Below are 23,320 nucleotides of genomic sequence, written 5' to 3'. Positions count from 1 at the left end.
TAGCCTTTCCCCCCAGCTCGTTCACTTTGTTGGCTGCTGACACCTGGGCCATCTCCTGGTGCTGAAGTGGTCCAGGCCCTGCTTGGGCCTCCACAGCCTAAGGAAATAGGCGCAGGGGTGAGGACCTGAAGAGAAGACGAGAGCCTAGGAAGTGTATGTGTGCCCAGGCCCCTCCAGGCCGTAGTGGCTGTGGGAGGCAGGACCCCTGCAATCATCAGGCTTGAAAATGCTACGTCACCTTTGATTGCACTTTTCCCAGACACAACCAGCATTAGGGGATTGTCACGGAGCCTGTGTCTGTACACCGGTAAACAGAACACACATTTGTTAAAAATGGGTCAGGTGGTTCCACTCCTGACTTGATCCTTTCCCTCTCTGACCCCAAACTGTGTTTCAGGAGCGCACCTCCAATGCCATTTTGTAACAGTGGGGTTTCGGTTTCCCCTGCCCCAGAAAGTATTGACCTCAGTTTGGTTGAAGCCTCCCCAGGAAACAGACCTACGACGCCCCAGAACTGGGTCACCCCCTTTTCTTTTTTTCCCAAAAGGGTCACCCCCTTTTCTGATGATACTGACCTTGGCTGTAACTTTCCACCCCCAGCTCTGGGGCTTGCTTCATTTGCCCACAGCTCCCCTATCCCTCAGAGGACCTTGCTGTGTGAAGTTCAAGGATCACCAGAGCTGAGAGGCCACTTGTCCTTCCTGTCCCCAGTGGGTATGGTCCTGGTCTGTCCAAAGTGCAGGCAGCTGGACATGCGTGAGTCTCCGTTCAGGGGTGCTGGGACATGACCAACCCCGGGGAGCTAATCAGCAAAGTCACAGGGACGCCCCTGGCTGTAGGAGAAGCAACAACTACCATTGGGTGCGCGGAACATCACAAGCCTGGCCCGGCCCTCAGTATCCTCCTGCTGCTGAGGAAAAAGGCCCGCGGAGAGCTGCACCCACCCAGGACCCCTGGGCCTGGAGCCTAGGCTCTTCTCCTGGGTGGTCAAGAGGCAGGAAGGTGTAAGGACCGGGTGCAAACGCGGCCTCAGGAAAGGGGTCCTAGAGGTGGGGAAGCGGGCTGGGGACGCGAGGCCCTTAGACCCCCAAGCCTCAGTGCTTTGGGCTCCCATCTGTCGCAGGCCCAGCGAGCCCTCTGGGTGTGTGGGAGGTTCCCATCCCCGAGTCCCGGCCGCCTCCCCGCAGCCGCATCCCGGCCACGCAGGCGTGCGCGGTCGGCGCGGCTCAGGGTCTCGGCTCGGGTCCCCCGGCCTCCCCGCCCCACGTCCCGTCCCCCAGCCTCCCGCGAGGGAGCGAGGGCGGGCGGGGCCGCAGCCCAGGCCCTGCCTCCCCGCCTGCAGCTCGCGGAACTCCCGCGCCCCTCCCCGCCGGGCCCGGAGGGGACGGGGCGGGGCTTTCCGTGGCCCCGCCCCTCGCGGCCCGCCCGCCGGGGAAAGTGAGTTGCGTGGGCGCCGCGGCCGGGAACGCGGAGCCGGGAGCTCAGAGCTGAGCCGCGCCGCGTGCGGCGGACGCGGGGGTGAGTGTGCCCCAGCCGGGATCCGCAGGGCCCCCCAGCTCCGTCTGCCACCCTTGCTTCGCCCTGCCCGGAGAAAGGGGTCCTGGAACCCCCATCCCAGCTGGGCCAGTGCATGCGACTCAGTCTGCCGGCCCGCCGGGTGTCGGGCCTTGGTGGGGGCCGCGGTGGCGCCGAGGAGGAGGAGGAGTGGGAGGGGGGAAGGGAAGAGGAGGACGAGGAGTTAACAGTCGCTAACTACTGGGCCCGACTCTGCCCGTCCTGGTGCTGCTCTGGTGGCGCTCAGGGCTTTCTCGGGGGCATCTTCCTCGGAGGGGGGAACCCATTCTACAGATGAGGAAATTGAGTCCCATCCAACTAGGAAGAGGCAGAGCTGGAGGCAAGAGCTGGAGGCAAGTTACTCTAACTCCAGAGCCTACCAGTCTGGAATGGGTGAGGCAGCAGGATCTCTCTCCTCTAGCTCAGTTCTCATCATCATGGGTCAGGGGCTTAGAGGAGAGATCTGGTGGGTTCCTGAAGGAGTGGGCCTTAGCCTCAGCCCCTGAGGGACCAGGAGGAGGGGGGAGTAGAGGGTGGAGGGGGCTGCAGTCTGGATCCTGAAGGCCAAAGGACTGAGGAATCTTCATTTGCTCCATTAAAAGGAGTAGGGTACCGGCCCCCCGCTTGGGTAGGGTCCAGAGAGGATGGGGGGTAAGGGGTGAGCCAGGGGCATCCTCACCTGTGGGGGAGGGGGTCTGACCAGGTCCCTGCACACCCCGCCCACCCCATCCAAGGGAATTCCCACCCAAGGGGCTCGCCCAGGCCGAGGCCCTGTGAGTGACGGTTACCAGGCTAAACTGGCCACAGCCTGGGGCTGCTGTATCCCTTGGGTCCCCAGACCTGGTTCCCTACAGTCCCCTCATCTGTCCAGCCCAGCCTTTCAGGGGGCCCTGGGCAGAGAACAGCCCCCGCCCCCGAGCGCATACTGTGCCCTGGGAGGACAGACCTACAGCTCCAAGGCCAGCTCTGGCCTGACTTAGCCACCTGCTGACCATCTGATCCCAGACTCCACCTCTCCAGGTGCACTGAGCTGTCCGTGAGTCTGTAAACCAAGGCCACAAGGTCCTCTTTCCCCAGGATTCCGTTAGGTCACGGTGAGGTAGAATGGGTGAGGGGTTACGTGGAGCCTGTTTTTGTCATCTCCCCACCCAGGTCCTGTCTCTGCTGGGGGTGGCCAAGTCCCATTTACCCAAGAGGAAGTGGAGGCCCAGAGAAGGTGAGAGGCTCCCCCAAGGACACACAGCCAGTCACAGCCTGAGCCACACTCTGGAGCCTGGGCCCTGGCCCTCTGGGGGTGGAGCCTCGCCCCTCCTGCCCACCTTTCCCTGCCCAGGCCCCCGGGGCTGCTACGGTCCTGGGCTGCCTCTCCGCCTTCTTTCCTCTTTCAGGTGGGGGCAGGGGCTGCATTGCCTGTGTAGACTGAAGGAAACGCTGTGTAGACTGAAGGAAACCAGGCCCGGGGGAGGAAGTGACCAGCTGGGCAGGCCCCCACCCTCCCACAGCAGGCGGTGCTTTGGCGCCAAATGGTCACCCTCAGCTGGGGACCTCACCCACGCCTGTCCCCTTCCCTGACACTTTGAGAGCTAAGGAAACTGAGTCCCACAAAGGGGAAGTGGCTGGCCCTGGGCCCTGAGGGCGATGGCCTTGGAGCCCCGGCTCACGGCTGGGGCATCTGCAGGGCCTCCCCCCGCGGCGTCTGGGCAGGGCCCCGCCAGGCCGTCCTGCCCCTGTCAGCTTCCACAGTTTCACTTTCCCGGGTTTCGACACCTGGAAGGCTGTTTCCGCCCCTGTTTGGACATCGGGCCGCCAAGCGGTCCCAGCCTCGGGGGAAGGTCCCGCCCCAACCTGGCCTCGGGCCTCTCTGCCCTCAGCGAGGGCACCAGGGGACCCGCTGGAGGCTCCCACCCCCCGGCACACACAGACACTTCCGGGGGGGCTCCAGCTGCCAGGGGGACTCGGGGGCTGGGGGACAGCCCCAACCTTCAGCCCCCGGCTGTCTGTCGACATGGACGGACGCTCCTTGGTGTAGAAGGACGAGGGTTCGTGGCCAGCCGAGGGCTGTGGCAGTGAGGAGGCCAGCCGCTGGAGGCGACCCTCGGCCTGGGGCCCCCAAGGACGAGCAGGGCCTGGGGTGAGGGCAGGTCACAGAGGAGGGACAGCAGGGAGCAGAGGGCACGTGTGAGAAGAGCCAGTGCGGGGCCGGGGGCCGTGGGTCAGGCCGCGAGGCCAGCCAGGCCGGGCTGCACTCCCGGTTGCTCCGCTTGCTTCCCGTGGGACCTCAGCGCCCCTTTGAAGCTGCCCGGGCCTCAGTTTCCCCGCATGTCAGGCGGGGTCGGTAGCAGACCTCCCATGGGTGACGCGAGCTGAGGCGGAGGGCGTCGCTCGTCGGTGGGGAGCTGTCCGGCCGCCCCGACTGAGCCTTCACCCCCGGCGCAGGCCGCAGGACCATGGGCTCCATGTTCCGGAGCGAGGAGGTGGCGCTCGTCCAGCTCTTCCTGCCCACCTCGGCCGCTTACGCCTGCGTGAGCCAGCTCGGCGAGCGGGGGCTCGTGGAGTTCCGAGACGTGAGTGGGGCCGGACAGGCGCGGCAGGGGGCCTCGTCCCCACGCGTCCCAGACGGCGGGCCGCCTCCCCCCGCAAGGGCCCCTGCTTGAATCCGGGCGCCCTCTGTCGCGGCTGCTCCCCTCTCGGAAAGGCCAGCCTTGCCGCTGCGGCCCCCTTGCCTCCGGGGACCCCGTCACACCCTCCCCAGAGCACGCAAAGCCCGGTCTGTCTCCCGCTGGGCCGCTGGAGGCTCGGGGTGCGTTCAGCACCTTTCTGGGGGGGAGTAGCTATGGCCTGCCGAGAGCCAAGCCTGGGCCCCCGGGGTGGGGGGGACCTCCCTGACCCCCTCCCTAGAAGTCTGACCCATCTGTGCGGCAACCCCAGCTCAACGCCTCGGTGAGCGCCTTCCAGAGACGCTTCGTGGGGGACGTTCGGCGCTGCGAAGAGCTGGAGAAAACCTTCAGTGAGTTGGCCTCAGGCCCACATCCCAGGCAGGCTTCCTGGAGAGGGTGCCAGTTGAGCTCCGCCTGAAAGGAAGAGTCCTGGTGCCCCAGGTGGAAGGCAGAAGGGAGGTCCAGGCCAGGCCCTGCTGAGCCAGGGACGGGGCAGCTGGGGTCCGTGGGGTGCCCTTGAGAATGAGGCTGCCTTGGAGAAGGCCTCGAGTAGTGCATGAGAGCCTAGGAGTTCATCCAGGGCGCACTCGGAGCCACTGCGGTTTCCCAGCAGGGGAGAGACGTGGACAGAACTCTGTCTCTCATACGGACTGGGGTGGGCAGAGGCCAGTATCCAGGGTCAGGTGCCCCAAGGAGCCGCTTCTCTGACCCAGGCCAGGGTCCCCCTCCCTCTGGCAGCTCCTCCCAGGAGGAGCTGACGAGAGGGGAGGTCAGAGCACATTCATTTCAATGGTCTGTTAGCCTCCAGGCAGCTCCGTGGGCTCCGTGCACGCTCTCGTCCCGGGCCCCCCAGTGCTCGGGCCAACCTGCCTGGACCCCACTGTGGGACCCAGGCGCAGTGGGACAGTGGCCAAGGGAGAGAGCTCAGGATAGGGAGAGTGGCCCTGTGGGGATAGAGTTTGGCCTGGGGTTTTTCTGGGGGTTGTGGACTCCGTGAATCAATTAGCTGGGGGCCAGTTGAGTTTGGGGGGGCGTTTGAGACCCGTAGACATTAGATGGCTCTTGGCTAACTGGCCGTGAGCTGGTGTGGGCCCTCGACGGCCTCCCCTGACCCCTCTCACTCCGCACCCAGCCTTCCTGCAGGAGGAGGTGCGGCGGGCTGGCCTGGTGCTGCCCCCCCCCGAGGGGAGGCTGCTGGCGCCCCCGCCCCGTGACCTGCTGCGCATCCAGGAGGAGACGGACCGTCTGGCCCAGGAGCTCCGGGATGTGCGGGGCAACCAGCAGTCCCTGCGGGTTCAGCTGCACCAGCTGCGGCTGCACTCGGCCGTGCTGGGCCAGGGCCATCGCCTCCAGGTCAGCGTCAGCCCCCGCGGGGTAGGGGAGAGGCGGGGGGGCCAGGCCCCTACATGGGCGCGGGGCTCAGTGGTGCCTCTTGGCCCCTAGTCGGCAGCCGCCCCTGCAGATGGGCTCTTGGAAAGAACCCCCCTGCTCCAGCCCCCCGGGGGGCCCCACCAGGACCTGAGAGTCAAGTAAGTAAGGGGCACTTCCAGATCTTTCCTGGCCGACTCCTTGTCCAGTGCTCTCCTCCTCCACCCTCTGACTGCCTCCAGCCTCCTCCTTCGGGCCCACAACTTCCGTTGCTCTCGAGGGTGTCTCCTCTTCTGGCCCGGCCTCGGGCTCCCGCCTCCTTCCAGGGAGCAGGGCCGCTGTCCTACTGGGCCGTCCTGAGCACAGTGGCCTGGCCTGGCAGCTTTGTGGCAGGTGCCGTGGAGCCGGCCAAGGCCGCCGCCCTGGAACGCCTGCTCTGGAGGGCCTGCCGGGGCTTCCTTATCGCCAGCTTCTGGGAGACGGAGCAGCCGCTGGAGGACCCGGTGACGGTACAGGCTGGAGGCCCGGCAGGTGGGGGAGAGCATCCTGGGGTGGGAGGCCGGAGCCCAGGTCAAGCAGCCCCGTCCTGCAGGGGGAGCCGGCTACGTGGATGACCTTCCTCATCTCCTACTGGGGCGAGCAGATAGGGCAGAAGATCCGCAAGATCACGGACTGGTGAGCTCCGTGGGGGGCCTTTTGCCCCGGGGGGCGGGGCGTGTCAGCACCCCGTCCCCCGCCCCAGACGCACCCTTCAGATTCAGCCTCCGCACAACCGGAGCTCCCCCCAGCCGCTCGCATCACCCCTCCTCCCCGCCAGCTTCCACTGCTGCGTGTTCCCGTTCGTGGAGCAGGAGGAGGGCCGCCTGGGGGTCCTGCAGCAGCTGCAGCAGCAGAGCCAGGAGCTGCAAGAGGTGGGCGCTCGCTCATGGCCGTGGCCGTGGCCGGCTGCCCCGCCCCGCCCCCCTGGCCCGGCCCGGCCGCCCTGACCGCCCGCTCTGGCCTCAGGTCCTGGGGGAGACGGAGCGCTTCCTGAGCCAGGTGCTGGGCCGCGTGCAGCGGCTGCTGCCGCCCTGGCAGGTGCAGACCCGCAAGATGAAGGCGGTGTACCTGGTGCTCAACCAGTGCAGCCTGAGCGCCACGCACAAGTGCCTCATTGCCGAGGGCTGGTGTGCCGCGAGCGACCTGCCCGCCCTGCAGCAGGTGCTGCGGGATGGCTCGGTGAGTGGGGGAGGGGCGTCTCCCGCTCTTCCCTGCTCCCACCTCCCAACACACTTCCTGTCGCCTGCGCCGGGCCTTGGCCCCGGGCTGCCCCTCCTTCCGGGAGTCTGTCCTGACGCCCCTGGCCTAAGGCCTCCCCGCTCCTGACGTCCGAAGTCCCCGGAGGGGCCGGAGCACCCAGGAGGCCGGCTCCACCGGCACTGCCGGTGATCTGGCGCTACTGGAGGGAGCCTCAGGCTACTCACCTGTGAAATGGGTGTGATGACCCTCCAGGGGTCCCTGTAGCTGCTGCTGCCTCGTAGGTGCTCACACTGGGACGCAGCGCCCTCTCCGGGGCCGCCTGGATAAGCGCCGTATTCCTATTTCCCAAGTGATTTCTGGTCCGGCTGATCGCGGGCTCTCCCTAAATCGCCCTGAACTGGGGCAGGTGGGACTAATAGGTAGTCCTGTTCCACGGAGAGGGGAGGGGCTGACCCAGCTCTCCCGGGCGCCTGCCCGGCGAGCCCCCGCATCTCCAGCTGCGTCTGGCTGGGGGGTGGGTGGCAAGCAGTCCCCGAAGGCCCCCGCCGTCCATCTCATCTGTCCCTCTACCCCTTGGGTGCCCCAGAGCGAGGCGGGTGTGAGCGCCGTGGTTCACCGCATCCCCTGCCGGGACATGCCCCCCACGCTCATCCGCACCAACCGCTTCACGGCCAGCTTCCAAGGCATCGTGGACGCCTACGGTGTGGGCCGCTACCAGGAGGTCAACCCCGGTGAGAGCCCCAGCCGTGGAGCCCCAGCCCGGAGGGCGGCATCTCCGCACGGGCCCATCCTTCCACCACACGGGCGGGGGCAGGGGGAGCAGCGTCCGAGCTTGGTGTTCACCCCAGCAACCCCCCTCGCACCCCTAGTTCGGTTTACCCGGGATCCAGCACGGGAAAGAACGGACTTTGCAAGAGGAATGGCTCAGGTTTGAGGTCTGAGCCGCGTACTCCGGCTCGTTTCTCAGTTTCTCGGAGGCTGGACTCAGCCTGTGGAGCTGCTTGTCCAGCCCCACTGCTGTCGGGTTCGCCCAGAAGCGGACCCTTTGGGGGGGCGGGGGCCGGGGGGACTCTGGCACAGGTGGCCTGTGAATAGCGGTGCTGCTGGGAGAAACCAGTCAGGGAAGCGGCTGAGAGGAGGGGGGTTGGGGGCAGGGGGGCGGCTGTGGCGCCTGCCGGTCACCTGCCCGGTTTGCTCCCTCCAGATGTGGCTTCTCGTGTGGCCGGCTGGCTCCGGTGTGGTCAGGGGGCCCAGCGCCCCCCACCCCTTGTCACTGGGTGGGGGCCACAGTGGGTTTCTGAGTCCAAAGAATGGGTGTGGGAGGTGAGCCGTGGGCGCGTTTTTGGAAGGGACTCGGCCATAGGCCAGGGAGGGGTCCGGCCTGAGCTGGTGGGCTACAGACGGGTGCTCGGTTCCCCCCAGCATGGTAGAGGCAGGACACGAGGACAGAATGTGAGGCCAAGTGGACGATGACCAGGGTCACGGGCAGTCCTCTGGGACCTGCCATCCCTGCAGGGGCCTCATCGCAGAGCTTGTCCTGGGGCCCCCGGCCCGTTTCACGTGCTCGCGGTTCCTCCGTGTTAGCAGAGGTCGGTCCACTTAGAGCAAGCCTGATCAGCAGACGGCCAGGGTCGATGACCGGCTCCGGGCCCTATGACCGGCTCCCGGCCCTCAGAGCCTCCCCCGGGAGAGGCAGGCGGCAGCTCAGGCTGCTGTAAAAAAGAAGCCCAGGTGGGGGCGCTCCAGGCAGCCTTCCTGTTGCAGTGGCGGCCTCCCAGGGAGCCACCAGGGACCTTTCCAACTACAAAGATCGCTTTCTGAGGGGCTCGGACTCTATCAAGCGAGGGACACGACTCCGCTCAGAGCAGGGACACGCACCGAGGTCCTGTAACTCCCATGAGGGATTCGTCCCATTTTACTGAAGGGAAAGCGAGGCCTCAGAGGGGACGGGAGCAACTCGGTCTTCTGCAGCTTGCCCCGCGCCGGTCTGGAGGGCCTCTCCGAGCCTCTGCCCACGGGAACTGTTCTCGCTGAGTGCTGCGGCTGCCCGTACTGCCCCTGGATAGACTCGTTGACCGGAGCCCCACGAAGCAGGAGCATTGCTGTCCCCAGCTTACAGATGGGGAAACAGAGGTTCCGAGAGGTTGAGTCACTAGTCCCTGGACTAGCCCGGAAGGGGCGGGCTCGGGGATGCAGACACGCAGTCCCTGCCTCGCCAACAGCCCCTCCGCGTCTCCCCGGGTCCCAGAGCCTGGCCTCGGGCTCCTGTGGCAGCAGGTGCGGCGACGCGCACGTCTCCCTGACCGCCCGGCCCCTCTGCCCGCAGCGCCCTACACCATCATCACCTTCCCCTTCCTCTTCGCCGTGATGTTCGGCGACGTGGGCCACGGGCTGCTCATGTTCCTCTTCGCCCTGGCCATGGTGCTCGCGGAGGACCGGCCGGCTGTGAAGGCGGCGCGGAACGAGGTGGGGGTGGCCGAGGGCGCGGGTGGAGGGGAGCGGGGGGGGGGGGGGGGCGGGCGGGCCGCCCCTCACGGCTCCCCCACGCCCAGATCTGGCGCACCTTCTTCACGGGCCGCTACCTGCTGCTGCTCATGGGGCTCTTCTCCGTCTACACCGGCTTCATCTACAACGAGTGCTTCAGCCGCGCCACGACCATCTTCCCCTCGGGCTGGAGCGTGGCGGCCATGGCCACCCAGTCCGACTGGAGGTGAGGCCCGGCGGCGGCCCCGCAGTCCCTGCAGCCCCCGGCAGCCCCTGACGCCTCGCCCTTGTTGTCACAGCGACGCGTTCCTGGCCGAACACCCACTGCTCACCCTGGACCCCGCGGTCAGCGGTGTCTTCCTGGGACCCTACCCCTTCGGCATTGACCCCGTGAGTCCGGGCCACTTGCTGTGGGGGGCGTGGGCAGGTGGGAGGGCCGGGCCGGGCCGGGTGCAGGGGTGCGGGGCTCTGGAAGGACAAGGGGCCCACCTTGCTGGGCCCACACAGTAGCCACTCGGAAGGAGAGAGAAGCATGTGGCAGCGAGGGCGGCGCGGGCTTCCTGGGAGCCCACCGTCCGGGCACTGTTCTGTGCTCGCCGCATGACAGGGCGCGGTCTACAGTCCTGGTGATGGTCCCACGAGGCCCATGCTGGCACTGCTCCCATTTCACAGATGAGGACGCAGAGGCACAGGAGAGCTGTGGGCAGGGTCACGTGGCGGGGAAGAGCGGGGTCGGGGACCCAGTTGCCCGGCCTGTCTGTGCGCGTCACCGCTCCCTTCTGCTGGCCCGCGATGGGCCAACGGGTTGCAAGCAGTGGTACGGCCCCCCCAGGGGCAGAGGGGCTACCGAGAGGAACGCGGGCAGAGAGGCCCCTGTGTGCCACCTGTCCCTCCTGCCACCCCAGGTCTGGAGCCTGGCCGTCAACCACCTGAGCTTCCTGAACTCTTTCAAGATGAAGATGTCCGTCATCCTTGGGGTCACCCACATGACCTTCGGGGTGGTCCTGGGAGTCTTCAACCACGTGTGAGGGCCTGGGTTCTTCAGATGGGTGGGGGAGGGGGGACCCCTGCACAGGCAGGGCCAGGGTAGCCCGGTGGGTGACCTGGGGACCCCATTCTTCCCGTCCCTCAGGCACTTTGGCCAGTGGCACCGGCTGCTCCTGGAGACCCTGCCGGAGCTGATCTTCCTGCTGGGGCTTTTTGGCTACCTCGTCTTCCTGGTCATCTACAAGTGGCTGTGCATCTCTGTCACCAGCGCGGCGACCGCCCCCAGCATCCTCATCCACTTCATCAACATGTTCCTCTTCTCCCGCAGCCCCACCAACAAAGCCCTCTTCCCTGCCCAGGTGTGCTGGGGCTGGGGGGCCACTCTGAGCGGCGGGCTCCTCCTCTGAGAAGCGGGGATGCGGGCGCGGGGCCGTGGGTGCCCTTCTCCCCTGGAAGGATTCCTCACAGCGCGGTGTCCCGGCTCCGTGAGGGGCCTGGGGGTGAGGAGGAGGAGTGGGCTGCAGGCTCTCTGCCCAGCCGCCCCAGCTGGGTGCGCGGCTTTCAGAGGGCCTGACTCAAGCTCTGCCCCTCCCCCACAGGAGGCGGTGCAGTCAGCACTAGTGGCCCTGGCCCTGGCCGCCGTGCCCGTCCTGCTGCTCGGCACACCCTTGTTCCTGTACTGGCAGCACCGCCGCCGCTCGCCCCGGCCCGCTGGCCGCCAGCCGGTAGGGGTGCGGGGTGGGGGCAGGGCATGAAGGCTGATGGGAGGCTTGGCCCTGCCCTCGCTGCCTCTCAGCCTCCGGGGGCGGGGGGGGGGACCTGCTGATGCTGCCTGCGCCCACCCCCAGGACGACGACAAGGCGGGGATTCTGGACTCCTCCGACGCCTCTGTGGCCGGCTGGGGCTCTGATGAGGAGAAAGCGGGGTGCCCCGGGGACGGAGAGCAGGCCGAGGTGGGTGTGGTCTTCCTGAGTGTGGGGCGGGGGTGGCTGCCAGCCCGGCTCACTGTCCCCCGCCCCCCAGTTCGTCCTGTCTGAGGTGCTCATGCACCAGGCCATCCACACCATCGAGTTCTGCCTGGGCTGCATCTCCAATACGGCGTCCTACCTGCGCCTCTGGGCCCTGAGTCTGGCCCATGCCCGTGAGCGAGAGGGCCCCAGCGGGCGGACTGGCTGTGGGTCGGGTCCCAGCTGCACCGGACACTCATAGCTACTGGCGGGGTGGCCTGGCGGGTCACTTTTCTGGACCTCGGCATCCCCTCTGTAAAGGGAGGATGTCGGTGGTGGTCCCGGGAACGGGAACGGGGCCAGGGGCGTGGGGAGGGTGGGCACCCCCTGGGCCCTGGCCTCCACAGCTACCTCCCTGCCCCCCCCCCAGAGCTGTCGGAGGTCCTGTGGGCCATGGTGATGCGTGTGGGCCTGCGCATGGGCCGGGAGTTGGGCGTGGCGGCTGTGGTGCTGGTCCCCGTCTTCGCCGCCTTCGCCGTGTTGACTGTGGCCATCCTGCTGGTGATGGAGGGGCTCTCGGCCTTCCTGCACGCACTGCGGCTGCACTGGTGAGCGGCCCGCCTGGCTGGCCCCGGGCAGCACGAGGGCTGGGGGGCCTGCCCCTCACCAGCTGTCCCCTTGTCACCCGCAGGGTGGAGTTCCAGAACAAGTTCTACTTAGGCAGTGGCTACAAGTTGAGCCCCTTCACCTTCGCCGGGGAGGAAGACTAGGGCCCTCCCGTGGCCACGCCCAGGCCCCTCCCCTTGCCCGCAGAGACCAGAAATAAAGATGGACAACGAACTGTGTCTTGGTCTTGTCCGCAGTGCCAGGGCCTGGGCTCTGGGCACAGACTGGTCACAGCTCATAGACTCTTGGTGTTCTGGACTCCGTGCCTAGCTATATTATGCCCTTCTTCCTTATGCTCCCCCGGGCTGAGCTTGGTGTAGGGTGCAGTGGGGTGGGAGGCCCTGGTCTAGGACTTGGGCCCTTGAGAAGTTGGGGAGAGGCAGGCCCCATGAGCTCGTCTGCAGAAGTCCCAGAGCCTTGGGCTGAAGTGGGGGCAGATCTAGGACCAAGGAGGGCTGTTTCCAGCACATTCTAGTGGGATGAGTGTCTTCCCAGGCTGAGCCAGAGCGGGTGAGCTCCCCATCCCTGGGGAAGTGCAAACTGACTGTGAGAGAATGTTCGGGATACTCTGGGCATGAAGGGTGGTGCCTGGCATGATGGGCTGCCCTGGTGCCAGCCCCACCCAGGGAGGCAGGGAGCAGCCTGGGACTCCAGAGCCTGACCCAGCAGTGGGGAGAGAAACACACACCCCATCCTGCAGAAAACGGCAGAGGCTGTGCAGGCAGCCCCCCTGTCCAGGGCTCCGAGGGTCAGGAGAGGGCTCAGCTGGGCTCTGGGTCCTGCCACCCCTTTAGTGAAGGCCGCGGTCTCTCCCATCTCTCCCTGGGGGGCTGGAGTGTGGCACTGTGCATGTCTTTCTGGCCTGGGTCCCACAGCTGGCTGGGAGGTGGAGCCTGTGCTTCCCAGAGGCCTTCTGTCCTTGGGCTGAGGAGCCGCAAAGTGGCTTTTCCGGCAGGAGGCCTCAGGAACAAAGGCTGCTTTGAGGCCAGAGCTGCCCGGGCAGGGCAAGCCGGGCATCGCCATTGCAGTGGCTCTCATCTGGCCAGCTGCTGGGGGGAGCCCGTCCCCCAGGGCCAGGGCCGCCCTTGCTCAGGGCCTCGGGATGCCGCAGGGAGGAGTGGGGGGGAAGCCTCGCCCTTACACGGGAGCGTGGTATCGTTTACTGCTCAGTGTCATTGCTTGGGGACCAAAACACAGTGACCTGGCTAAACTTCTGAATGTCTGGAAGGGAAGTCTCCCTCCTGCCTTGACCAAGCCAGCCGTCCAGTTTCCACCAGCAAATCCCACAGCTCCCAGCTGCTTCTACGTGTTTCCAGAGGTCTCTGTGGGAGGGTGGGAGGGAGGGAGGGTGGAGAGTTGAGAGGACCGGCCAGGAGCCCTCCACCGACATGACCAGGTAACAGGAGCCCTGCCTGGGCTTTAGGACACACCCAAGGAGGACACTGAGGACGGGGTTTGTACGGTTTTATTGTTTGCACGCTACAATCTCTGGTAGCAGAAACGGCAATTCCAGTACGAGCTCGGAGTAGAAACACCTGTCCCCAAGGACACTGAATATGTGCGGTTTCACAGCTCCAGGGAACCCCCCACCTTCCCACACAGCTGCTCGTCCCCATCAGGAAGACCCCGTCAGGGACAGCGGAGCAGGGAGGGCAGGGGGAGCTGGCCAAGAGCCCAGGTCAGGCCGTCCTCTCCCCGCCGGGTGCACCAGCCCTGGCAGAGAGTCCAGTCCGCAGGCCGGGCTGGGCAGAGGCGAAAGAGGAAAGGCCACGGAGAGCAGGGCGCAGGCTGCTTTTTGGGGGGAGGCCAGGCGGGAGGCGAGTGTGCCCGTGGGTGCCCGCACCGCCCCTTGGCCAACGGCCGGGCCTCCGTGGCCACAGCTCCGGCCGGCCCGAGACTGGAGTTAGTAAAGCACATTCGGTTGAGGAGGGCGGGGCAGAGGCTGCGGGGCGAAGTGTGTACAACAGCCCGAAGGAGCTACATTCATCGGACGGAGCCAACGGCCACCCCCCACCCCCGCATGGGGTCTGCGGCCTCGAGCGCCCGCCGTGGGGACCAGAAGGGTGAGGGAGCAGCTTCGGGGGACTCGCGGTGGGCCAGGCCACAAAGCAATGTCACAGTCTGCTCCCGCTTGCTCGCTGCCCTCGGGAGCCCGCGGCGTCCACACACGCTGTCACCTACCGCGGGCCTGGTCACAGCGCGCCCCAGCATGTGAACTCAAACCCTGAAAAACTGACATTACCAAAAAAGTACCCGCAGAAACACCGCTGGCTCGTGCTGTCTGCCGCAGCTGGCCGCGGGCCCCGCCAGAAGCTGCCTTCTCTGGACTCGGAGGACTCGGAGGCATCGCACTACTGTACTATGTTCCTGCCTCCCGATCTCACTGCAGGGGCCGAGTGAAATCGTGAACGAGATAGGATATAAATGTTACTCAATTTAATACAGTCTTTCGTATCATACACATCTGCGTCCGGCAGCGAGCCATCCAAGCTTGCCGCGGCGACAGCCGTCGGGAGCGCGGAGGGCCCCGCTGGCTCGGCCGCCCCCACGCAGTCCAGGGATGAAGTGGATGGCGCCTCCACGCTCACACCCCGAGCTTCCTCTTCTGGTCGAAATAGGCATCGAATCTTGCTTGGGCATAGTCCTAGGAGACACAACGAAGAGCAGCCTCACCAAGGACTCCCACCCAAGGCCGCCCAGGTCCCACCCAGGCCCGTGCGCCCGCCACCACCAAGGGCACAGAACAGAGGGGCTCCGGCTGCCGCAGGCCGTGCAGGAGCCCGGACACCTATAGCTCAGACACCCCGGCCACCCCGGTGTGGCAACCAGGGCGGGCCTTCTGTCTACACGGCTGGCACTGCCGGGCTTCACCCTCTCGTTTACACTGAAGGCTGCGGGCACAGACTCCAATGCAGGCTCCTCTCTCAAAGCCGCAGGTCCCCAGGGCTGAGCCAGCAAGTACACAGAAGGTACCCCAACTTTCTGGGGTCACCCGCAGGATTACAGCACAGGGCCGGAGAGGGACGGCAGAAACACTGGTCCCGAGTCCTGTCTGCGCAAGAATCGTCCAGCCCCCGAGCATCTTCCGGTCCGCTCCCGCCCCCATCCCTCAGGGTAGACAGCGCAGCCTCTGAAGCCGCCCACTCAGGATGGAAAGGACTGCCAAGAAGCTTACAGCATCGCTGCCGCAGACCCTGCGTCGGGGTGTAACTTGTTGACCACAAAAACGATCCCCTTCGCGGAGCCGGGCGTTTTCCACAAATGCGTCCACGGAGCTCAGCTCCAGCATCCTGCCAGAAGCCCCCCAGCACGCTCGGCTTCCGCGGGCCCTGGCGCGCGGCCTCAGGCAGTCTCTGACCCGGTTTCCATCCCCGATCGCCGCAGACAGCTTTCCCCTGAATGGACTCACCGGCGTGGGCCCTTCCGTGTCTGGCTTGTTTCACTCGGTCCGTTTCCGGGATTCCTCCACGCTGCTGTGGAGTCCCGTTTCCCGCGGAGGACTTGTCTGATGGCTCATCACAGCACAAATACCCACTCACCTGACCGGCAGGCAGGCGCTTTCCAGGTCGGGGCAACTGAACAGAAAGCTGCTATGTGCACCCGAGTGCCGCTCACGGCGTGGGAACGGGCTTTCGCTTCTTTTGGGTCAGTACCAAAGCAGGCGGCTGCCGGGCTGCCCGCCACGTGTATGGTCAGGCCGTCTCCAGGCGGGTCAGACCTTCTACCTCCCCCTCAGCAACTATGCACGTGCCCGCTGCTCGGGTCCTTGGTCTGAGCCGTCATCACAGGCGTGCTGCGTAGCTCACTGGGGATTTAATTTGCATTTCGTGCACGACCAATGACATTAGTCAGACCGGAGACGTTCACTGGCCATTTCTTTATCTCCTGTGACGCGTCCGAATCTTCTGCGGTTCATACAGTAGCTTGTCTGGTTTCCTGCTAAGCTGTGAGTTCTTTATGCATTCTAGATCGAGTCCTCGTTAGACACTGGCAACGTTTTCTCCAAGTCTGTGCTTGCCTCTCTATTTTCTTAATGGTGCCATTCAAAAAGCACGAGTTTTTCACTCTGATTGAGCCCAACTTACCGGATCTTTTTTCATCTATGGTCAGTGCTTCACGCAACCCAAGAAATCTCCGTCGTGGTCACAAAGCTTTTCTTCTTTGCTTTCCAGATGCTCTTACACTTAGGTCTGTTACCGTTTCAAGTTCATTTGTGTGTGTACGGCAGAGGATCAAGGTTCGTTACTTTGCCCAGGGGGCTGTTTAGCTGTTCCCGCATCAGTTTTGAAAATCGAACCCCTTCCCCAGTGAATTACCGTGGCCCTTCTGTGGCGTTTCAGTTGACTGTATGTGTTAGTGTGTTTCTGGGCATCAGGTGTCTGTCTTTACACCAATACCTCACTGTCTCGATACATCTTGAAATCGGGCACAATCAGTCCTCTGACACTGTTTCAGTCACATGTATTTTAGAACTTACCAGTTTCTGCCAAAAAGCCTGTGGGATCATGGAGACTGTGGAAATCAGTTTGGGGAGAACAGACTCTTAATACGGAGTCTTCTGAAGCCATAAATGTGGTCTTGCTGTCTGTTTATTGAGGTTCTTGTAGCTGGGTCTTACCCTTCTCAGTGTGAAGATCAGGCACGTGTATTAAAAATCTCATCCCTAAGTATTTCATGTTTTTGTACCATTGTAAACACAACGACATTCCATTTGTGACGGTTTCTTCTGCAGCACAGAACAAAGCTGGTTATCATCGAGCACTGCCCTTGTACCCTGTGACCCCCGTAAACTCACCCCACAGCTTAAATGGCGTTTCTGTTGATTCTTTCCTATTTTCTCATGTACTTGATCATGTCATCAACAATATAAAGGCACTTTTTCTTCTTCCTTTCCTGTATTTTTGCATTTCATCTCTTTCCTTAGCCTTAGTATGCTGGTTAGGTGCTCCGGGGCCCGGGGGCGCAGGGGCTGCGGGTCATGGGAGGGGCGCGCCTGCCTTGCTCTCGGTCTAGGGCTCTGGTGGCCGGGAGTGCGCCAGCTCTCCCGATACCGGCTGTAGGTTTTCATATGTGCCCTGGGCCTGGCGGAGAAAGGACCCTTGCATTCCTACTTTATGGAGGCTTTTTTTTTTTTTTTGGGGGGTACTGGATTTTGTCAAATGCTTTTCCTGCATTCACTGAGAAGATAATATGGTTTTTCTCCTTCATTCTGTTAATACGCTGGATTACACTAATTGGTTTTTAAAATGTTAAATTAAGTGTTAACCCTTGCATTCCGGAGATAAATGCCACTTGATCACATTATCTTCTTGTAAATGTCACCTCTAATTCCTGCTAATATTTTCATAATGCTTCTTCTGTCCTGCTCGTGAAGGGCACTGATCTGCCATTTTCTGGAAATGTCTTTGTCTCCTTTCAGCATCAGGGCAATACTTATCGAATGAGTCTTTAGTTTCTAAAACTGTGTGCAGAACCAGTATGATTTCTTCCTTAAGTGTTTGACGATATTCACCAGGACCAGCGGTTTATTCTACAGGGAGTTTTTTGGAGTATGAATTCAATCTATTCAATAACTATGTGACCATGTGTTAGGTTAGTTTTTGTCATTTGTATCTTCCAAGAAATGTGCACATTTCATGCACGCTGTCAAATCCGTTGGCATAAAATTATTCATAATATTCTCTTACCCTTTTACCGTCCATAGGATCCAGAGCGAGGTCTTCTCCTTGTACTGAGCCCGGTCATGTGTGTCTTTTCTTTCTTGGTGGCTCAGTATAGCCAAAGTTTATAAATTGTATTGAGCTTTTTGAAGAACCAACTTTTGGTTTCACTGATTCTCTTTTTTTTTTTGCCCATGCATTTTCTATTTCAAGGATTTCTGCTTTTAGCTTTATTTAGTTCTTTTTTTTTTTAAGATTTTATTTATTTATTTGACAGAGAGAGATCACAAGTAGATAGAGAGGCAGGCAGAGAGAGAGAGGGAAGCAGGCTCCCTGCTGAGCAGAGAGCCCGATGCGGGACTCGATCCCAGGACCCCGAGATCATGACCTGAGCCGAAGGCAGCGGCTTAACCCACTGAGCCACCCAGGCGCCCCTCTTTTTTTTTTTTTTAAAAAGCAGTCTCCACTCCTAATGTGGGGCTTGAACTCACAACCCTGAGATCAAGAGTCACATGTTCCACCGAATGAGCCCGCGAAGCGCCCCTCCTGTATCTAGTTGTACTAACTTTGGGCTTAGGCGGGCTCTTCTCTTTCTGGCTTAAGGTAGAAGCTTCTGTCACCGATTTGAGAACTTCCTTATCTAATACAAATGTATAACCTTCAAAGCCGCAAGTTTTTGAAACCTGCTTTAACCGTATCCCACAAATTCTGATATATTGTGTTTTCATTATAATTTGTTCAAAATAGCTTCTAATTGTCTATTTCATTTCTTCTTTGATCCAGGGTTTATGTAGGTGTACTACTTAATTTCCAAATAATTAGGAATTTTCGAGATTTTGTTGTTGCTTTCCTAATTCCCCCGTGGTCAGAGAATATCCTCTGTGCTTCAGTTCTTTACAACTTGAGACCTGTTTCCCAATGCCCAGCAGACGGTCTATCTTGATGAATGTCCATATTCATGGGCAAGGACATACACCCAGCAGCTAGGCGCCTGATAGCGTCAGCCTGGGCGAGAGTGCGGTCCCCTCCTCCGTCCCTCCCGCTGCTGTTTCTGGCTCTGCTCCTCTGCTCTGCGGGTCTGCCTCTCTCTCTGCTCAGTTTTCTCAGGTTTTGCTTTAGGTCTTTTGAGGCAAGACAGGTATGTACACCTTTAGAATTTTTTTTTAGTATCTTCTGGATTCATTGATCCCTTTATTATTATGAAATTATTCCTTGCTTTGGTAATATTTTTGATGTGTACTTTGTCTTTTTTTAAAATATTTTTAAAAGATTTTATTTATTTATTTGACAGATCACAAGTAGGCAGAGAAGCAGGCGGCGGGGGTGGGGGGGCATGCTCCTCGCTGAGCAGAGAGCCCGATGCGGGTGGGATCACGACCTGAGCCAAAGGCAGAGGCTTAACCCACTGAGCCACCCAGGCGCCCATGTACTTTATCTTAACAACATCATTTAGCCATGGCTCTACATCTGCTTTAAAATTCCTTATTCCCCCTTCTTTGGCCAAACAGCATCTGTGTGTTACCAAACCATCCACCTGGAAGCAGAAATCAGCTTAACACAGGACTGGGAGGATGAAACGAGCTCGTCGTCCCCTCCACCTTCCTAAAGCTGGGTGCTAACCACGGACGGTGCCCCCACCCCAGGACACGCCACCAACACTCCTTAACGGGGCAGCAGAAGGCTGGACTCGCGGCTCAAACTGTCTACGTCGAGGACAGTTTCTAAGGCTGGAAGAAGAAGACAGCCTGTCTTGTCACATCTGCCTGCCGCAAACAGGACGGCTCCGCAGGTCAGCACCGGCCGCCGGCTCGGGACGGGGCACCACAGGCCGAGGATGGAGCCGTGGAACGCGTCAGGGCGCTCCCACACCTGCAGCCCCGTGCACCAGAAGGGACTGAGGTCAAGGGCTGCGTGCTAGGGTCTGATTTCTACATCCCCCAGCGGAGCCACAAGGCCGCACAGCAGCTCTCTGAAGCAGGGGAGATGGCCCGCTGCCCTGCGAGTGAGGCCACCTCCAGCGGCACACACGGAGCCAAGGTGGGTTCTCTGTGCAGTGACACGGGTCGTCTGTGAAGACGACCACGCGTTCCCCCGCCAGCGCTCACAAACACGCGGAATGATTTTGTTTCCGGGAATCGAAGAGAAAACTACCCCCAGAACATACCATGTATCCAAATTCAATGGATGAAATCTTGGCCTGCACGATGGACCAAAGTCCCCAGAAGAAATGGGACGCGAGGGCAAACCTGTAATTACAAAAGCAGGAGACGCACGTGAGATGTGTGGCACCGGCCACAGGCCCAGGGATGGGATTTCCTACTAGCGGGCCCCGCAACTCACTGGGGCGCAGACCTCGTCAGCCCTGGCCCACTCGACAGGATTCTAGTTCCCTGGGACGGAGAACAGGCTGGGGACACCACAGCTGGCCTCTCCCTCCTCCGGCTGGGGACAGGTGGACTTGCAGTGTGGACACGCCCAGCAGCCGTCCCTGGCGCACGGCTACCGTCCCGGGACTCACACGGAGGCCGGGGAGCCATGCAGGCGGCGCGTGCGCTATGCTGGGAAAGAAACTCTGCTTCAGGTGTGAGCGCGGGGCATCGGCAACCCTGCAGGCGTCGTGCAGCAAGAGGAGGAACGTGCAGGCCTCTGGTGACTCGCTGGCTTTCCCAGGTGGTAGGATGCCGCCTCGCCCTCACCCCTGCCCTTGCACAGCAGTGAAACAGAGCAGAGGAGAGCCTGGCGGTCCCCATCTCTATGCTGTGCCACGGCCCCTGTCGCCGCGAACCCAAGTTCCCCTCACGACGGTGCCTGGGGCCTTCCCTGAACGCTTCAGTGTCCTCCTCAAACCCGACTGTTTCTCTTGTGGTCTCTGATCCCCTACACGTGCCTTGGCGTAACCCTGTCCGTCGGGCTCTCCTCCATTTTTCTATTTCCATCCACGCTAGAACTAGAGAGGGAAGATCTAGGCAGCAGGGGGAGCCCCGGGACAGTGAGGGTGGCCACATGCCCAGCAACGGGGTTGTGGACACTTCAGGGAGAGGTGATCTGTGGCAAGTGGGCTGGACAGGACAAGGGGGGCCAAAGTCACTTAAACATTTTTATCAAAGACTTTCACAAAAGCTAGAAGTTTCTCAGCCCTGCTTTGAGAGCTACTGACAGAACAGTTTAAAAGCAAGACTCGAAACCAACACTCACAATTTGTAATTAGTTTTTAAAGGAAACACATTTCCGGATGGCACCCACCACCTGACAAGCGCCAAGCGACAAGAGGGCCCAGGCCCCGGGCGGCGCCACCTTGTACAGTCCTGTGTGTGGCTGAGAGCGCGGACTGCCACCCACGTGCCCAACCCTGTACCCTGACCCCGCTCCCCGCACCTGCTGTGTGCGGGCATCTGGAGAGGTGCCAGATGAGCCGTTTCTGACCGAGCACGAGTCCCAGAAACGGATGGGCATAAAGAAGCTCCGAAAATACTCATGACTGCAGGCTGGCACCCCGACTATCGTCTGTAAACACACAGCTATTTTATAAAGCAACCAAAAAAAAAAAGAAGAAGAAAGAAAAGAAATTACCTATTGACTTCAAGCAACATTTCTTCTTCTATAATGGACTTTTCTTCATTACTGAGGTTTTCAAATTCACTATGGAATGCAGCCAAGTAATTGGAAATAAAATGGAGCTTTAAAAAAAAGAAAATCACATCAGAGTCAGTGACGGCGAGACAGACGGTGTCAGCAGCTGTCAGGAAGTAATGCAGGAAGCACGACGCACCGGGGGACCCCCGCACGGCCGGCGAAGCCCAGAGGAGCTGGGTGCCCGGTGGGAGCACGGAAGCTCGCTTGCGGCGGGGGTGGGGTGGGGGGGTGGGCAGCGATCTCCAGCTTCCCGACAGAGCCCTACCAGACTCGCTGCACTGTCGGCAAGACAAGCAGAAGAAACCACAACTACTTCTGGACAAAATCACCCAGGCGGAATCGACTCCACACCCGTTTCCCACGGCCTGGTCGCTAAGCAGGGTAAGCCTGCATCACCCATCTCCGAGGACGGGCTGGCCTGGTGCGCAGACACTCCCTCGGAGCCCGAGGTCCCCCGCAGATGCGCCGGCAGAGCAGGAGCCGACCGGACCACGCCGAGGGCCCTTCCACCTCCGAGATGCCGGGGTGACGCGTAAACTGGGAAAGTCTAACTCTGGTTTGAAGAAAAGGTGCTACCAGGTCCCACGTGTAGCCGGCCCATGAATCCGGATTTAGGAGACACGCCCCACCCCCCCAATTCTGCAGACCTCCCACTATACCTAACGGCACCAGAACAGAGCAAACCACCACTCGCTTTCTTTTATAAAGAAGGAAACAGCAGGCAGTCGCTCTACCCAGAAAAACGCATTAACTGATCGCCTAGTTGGAAGGGCAGCACTGCCTCCCCACCAGCTCGCCCCTCTGCCCTCTCCGAGGCGGCTCTCACGCTCGGCACCCCCTCCCACCAGAAAGCAGTGTTCCAGTCTGAGCGCCGTCCTCGCAGGGTGTTCTGGAAAGAGTAACCCCAGCCCAGGCCAGGCCTGTTCAAGTCTAGGTAGCAGCCACCGTCCTGAGCGTTTGTGTCCGCACACGAGGAAACGGAAGCACACGGCGTCAGCAGGGGACAGTGAACGTTGGCAGATCTGGGTTCAAATCCAAGCACCATTTTTAAAACCCACGCCTGAACCGCCACACGAGCTGGGTTAATTTCTGGGAGATACTGAATGCTCAAATTGGCCAATGAAGACAGAAAATCTGAAAAGGTCGATGCCCTAAGAAACAGTAACTAGTAGCTTTCCCTCACCGGAAGTTCTAGGCCGCACTACGAGAGCCCTGCTTTGAGAGCTACTGACAAAACAGGCCCGCGCTTTCTCACAAAGTCTACCAATTTTTCAAAGAACATCATCTCATCTAAGTTTGGTCCGGAAAATTACAAAGGGCACCAAACTCATGTTATTAGACCAGCATAATTTTTACTCCAAACCAGACATGAGCAATAATTTTTTAAAATGGCCCCTAAAGCCTGTTTCACGTATGTGCGTGGATCTGAAACTCCCAAGCGAGAGACTAACGGGGCCCAGCAGAGCTTTCCGAAATGACACACCTCATTTGCATGATTTTAGGAATTCCAGGACAAAGGTTTAACATTTTACAACTTCTCTTTAGTGGACTAAAGAGAGAAAAGCATGAGATTACCTACTGGGCGCAGAAAGGGTAGGAAATGAAGAGCAGCACCTCTCCGTGACTTGTAAAGCTCCTCAGAAAACCGAAATGGAACAGGATTTCCGTGGCTGTGTGATGCGGCGCCCACACGGCCCTGGCCGCCCTTCGCCGCGGAACCTGCCTTCTCACCGGCAGAACCGCCCCCCACTCCCGGCTGGAGAGTGGCACCTCTGGGGCTGCCCAGCGTTCACAAAGGCTTTTACAAAGACTGCTGCTGGGTCTCCTCCTCCCCCCATGCGTGACCTGGAGGCCTGGGACATACTCAAGCTGGTCACGGTCGGCCCCAGCGTGCGGCAGGAGGAGGGTGACCTGCTGAAGACGGGATCCCCCGTGCCTGGCACAGGCCTGTGCTCAAGAGACCTCTCCCGAGTGAAGGCAGCGGCAACCCATCACACCTCTGTCCCCATGCCTCTCTGACCTCTCGGAAAGGCGGCCGGGCTGGCAGGGGCTGCCCGGGAGGGGCTGTCCTGTAGCTGGCACTGCAAAGGGGGTGGGCGGGTGCCCTGCACAGGCTCGGGATACC

General features: G+C 61.4%; 2 protein-coding genes across 6 annotated transcripts in view; one reads left to right on the top strand and one right to left on the bottom strand.

The window, feature by feature from the left end:
• The first annotated feature begins 787 nt into the window (after positions 1-787).
• TCIRG1 (T cell immune regulator 1, ATPase H+ transporting V0 subunit a3) lies at positions 788-12,090 on the top strand. Of its 2 annotated transcripts, none has more exons than XM_046014718.1 (21): positions 788-1,004; positions 2,707-2,770; positions 3,991-4,118; positions 4,483-4,561; positions 5,344-5,564; positions 5,655-5,740; positions 5,962-6,088; positions 6,172-6,254; positions 6,397-6,490; positions 6,585-6,797; positions 7,405-7,549; positions 9,145-9,284; positions 9,371-9,528; positions 9,602-9,692; positions 10,208-10,326; positions 10,435-10,648; positions 10,889-11,014; positions 11,138-11,242; positions 11,313-11,430; positions 11,667-11,844; positions 11,928-12,090. In XM_046014718.1, the coding sequence occupies exons 3-21, from the start codon at positions 4,002-4,004 to the stop codon at positions 12,004-12,006; spliced, it is 2,493 nt and encodes an 830-aa protein (XP_045870674.1). In that variant the 5' UTR covers positions 788-1,004; positions 2,707-2,770; positions 3,991-4,001; the 3' UTR covers positions 12,007-12,090. The 2 variants fall into 2 exon arrangements, with proteins under 2 accessions (XP_045870674.1, XP_045870673.1); XM_046014717.1 differs by lacking the exon at positions 788-1,004 and adding an exon at positions 1,428-1,518.
• Positions 12,091-13,351: 1,261 nt separating this feature from the next.
• Positions 13,352-23,320, bottom strand: part of CHKA (choline kinase alpha) — a 62,428-nt gene continuing 52,459 nt past the window's right edge. For 2 of the 4 annotated variants that reach the window (XM_046014719.1, XM_046014720.1), the window contains 3 exons: positions 21,133-21,239; positions 19,727-19,808; positions 13,352-14,546 (listed from right to left, as the gene is read on the bottom strand). In XM_046014719.1, coding sequence (XP_045870675.1) covers positions 14,487-14,546; positions 19,727-19,808; positions 21,133-21,239 — 249 coding nt within the window. In that variant the 3' untranslated portion in view covers positions 13,352-14,486. Of the gene's footprint in view, positions 14,547-19,726; positions 19,809-19,902; positions 20,121-21,132; positions 21,240-23,320 lie in introns of all 4 variants that reach the window. The other 2 variants (XR_006819931.1, XR_006819930.1) reach the window with 2 other exon arrangements.

Source organism: Meles meles, chromosome 8, assembly GCF_922984935.1.
Source record: "Meles meles chromosome 8, mMelMel3.1 paternal haplotype, whole genome shotgun sequence".
NCBI classification, from domain to species: Eukaryota; Metazoa; Chordata; class Mammalia; order Carnivora; family Mustelidae; genus Meles; species Meles meles.
The sequence above is the reverse complement of the archived record's forward strand: the minus strand, read 5'-3'. Positions and strand labels throughout refer to the sequence as shown.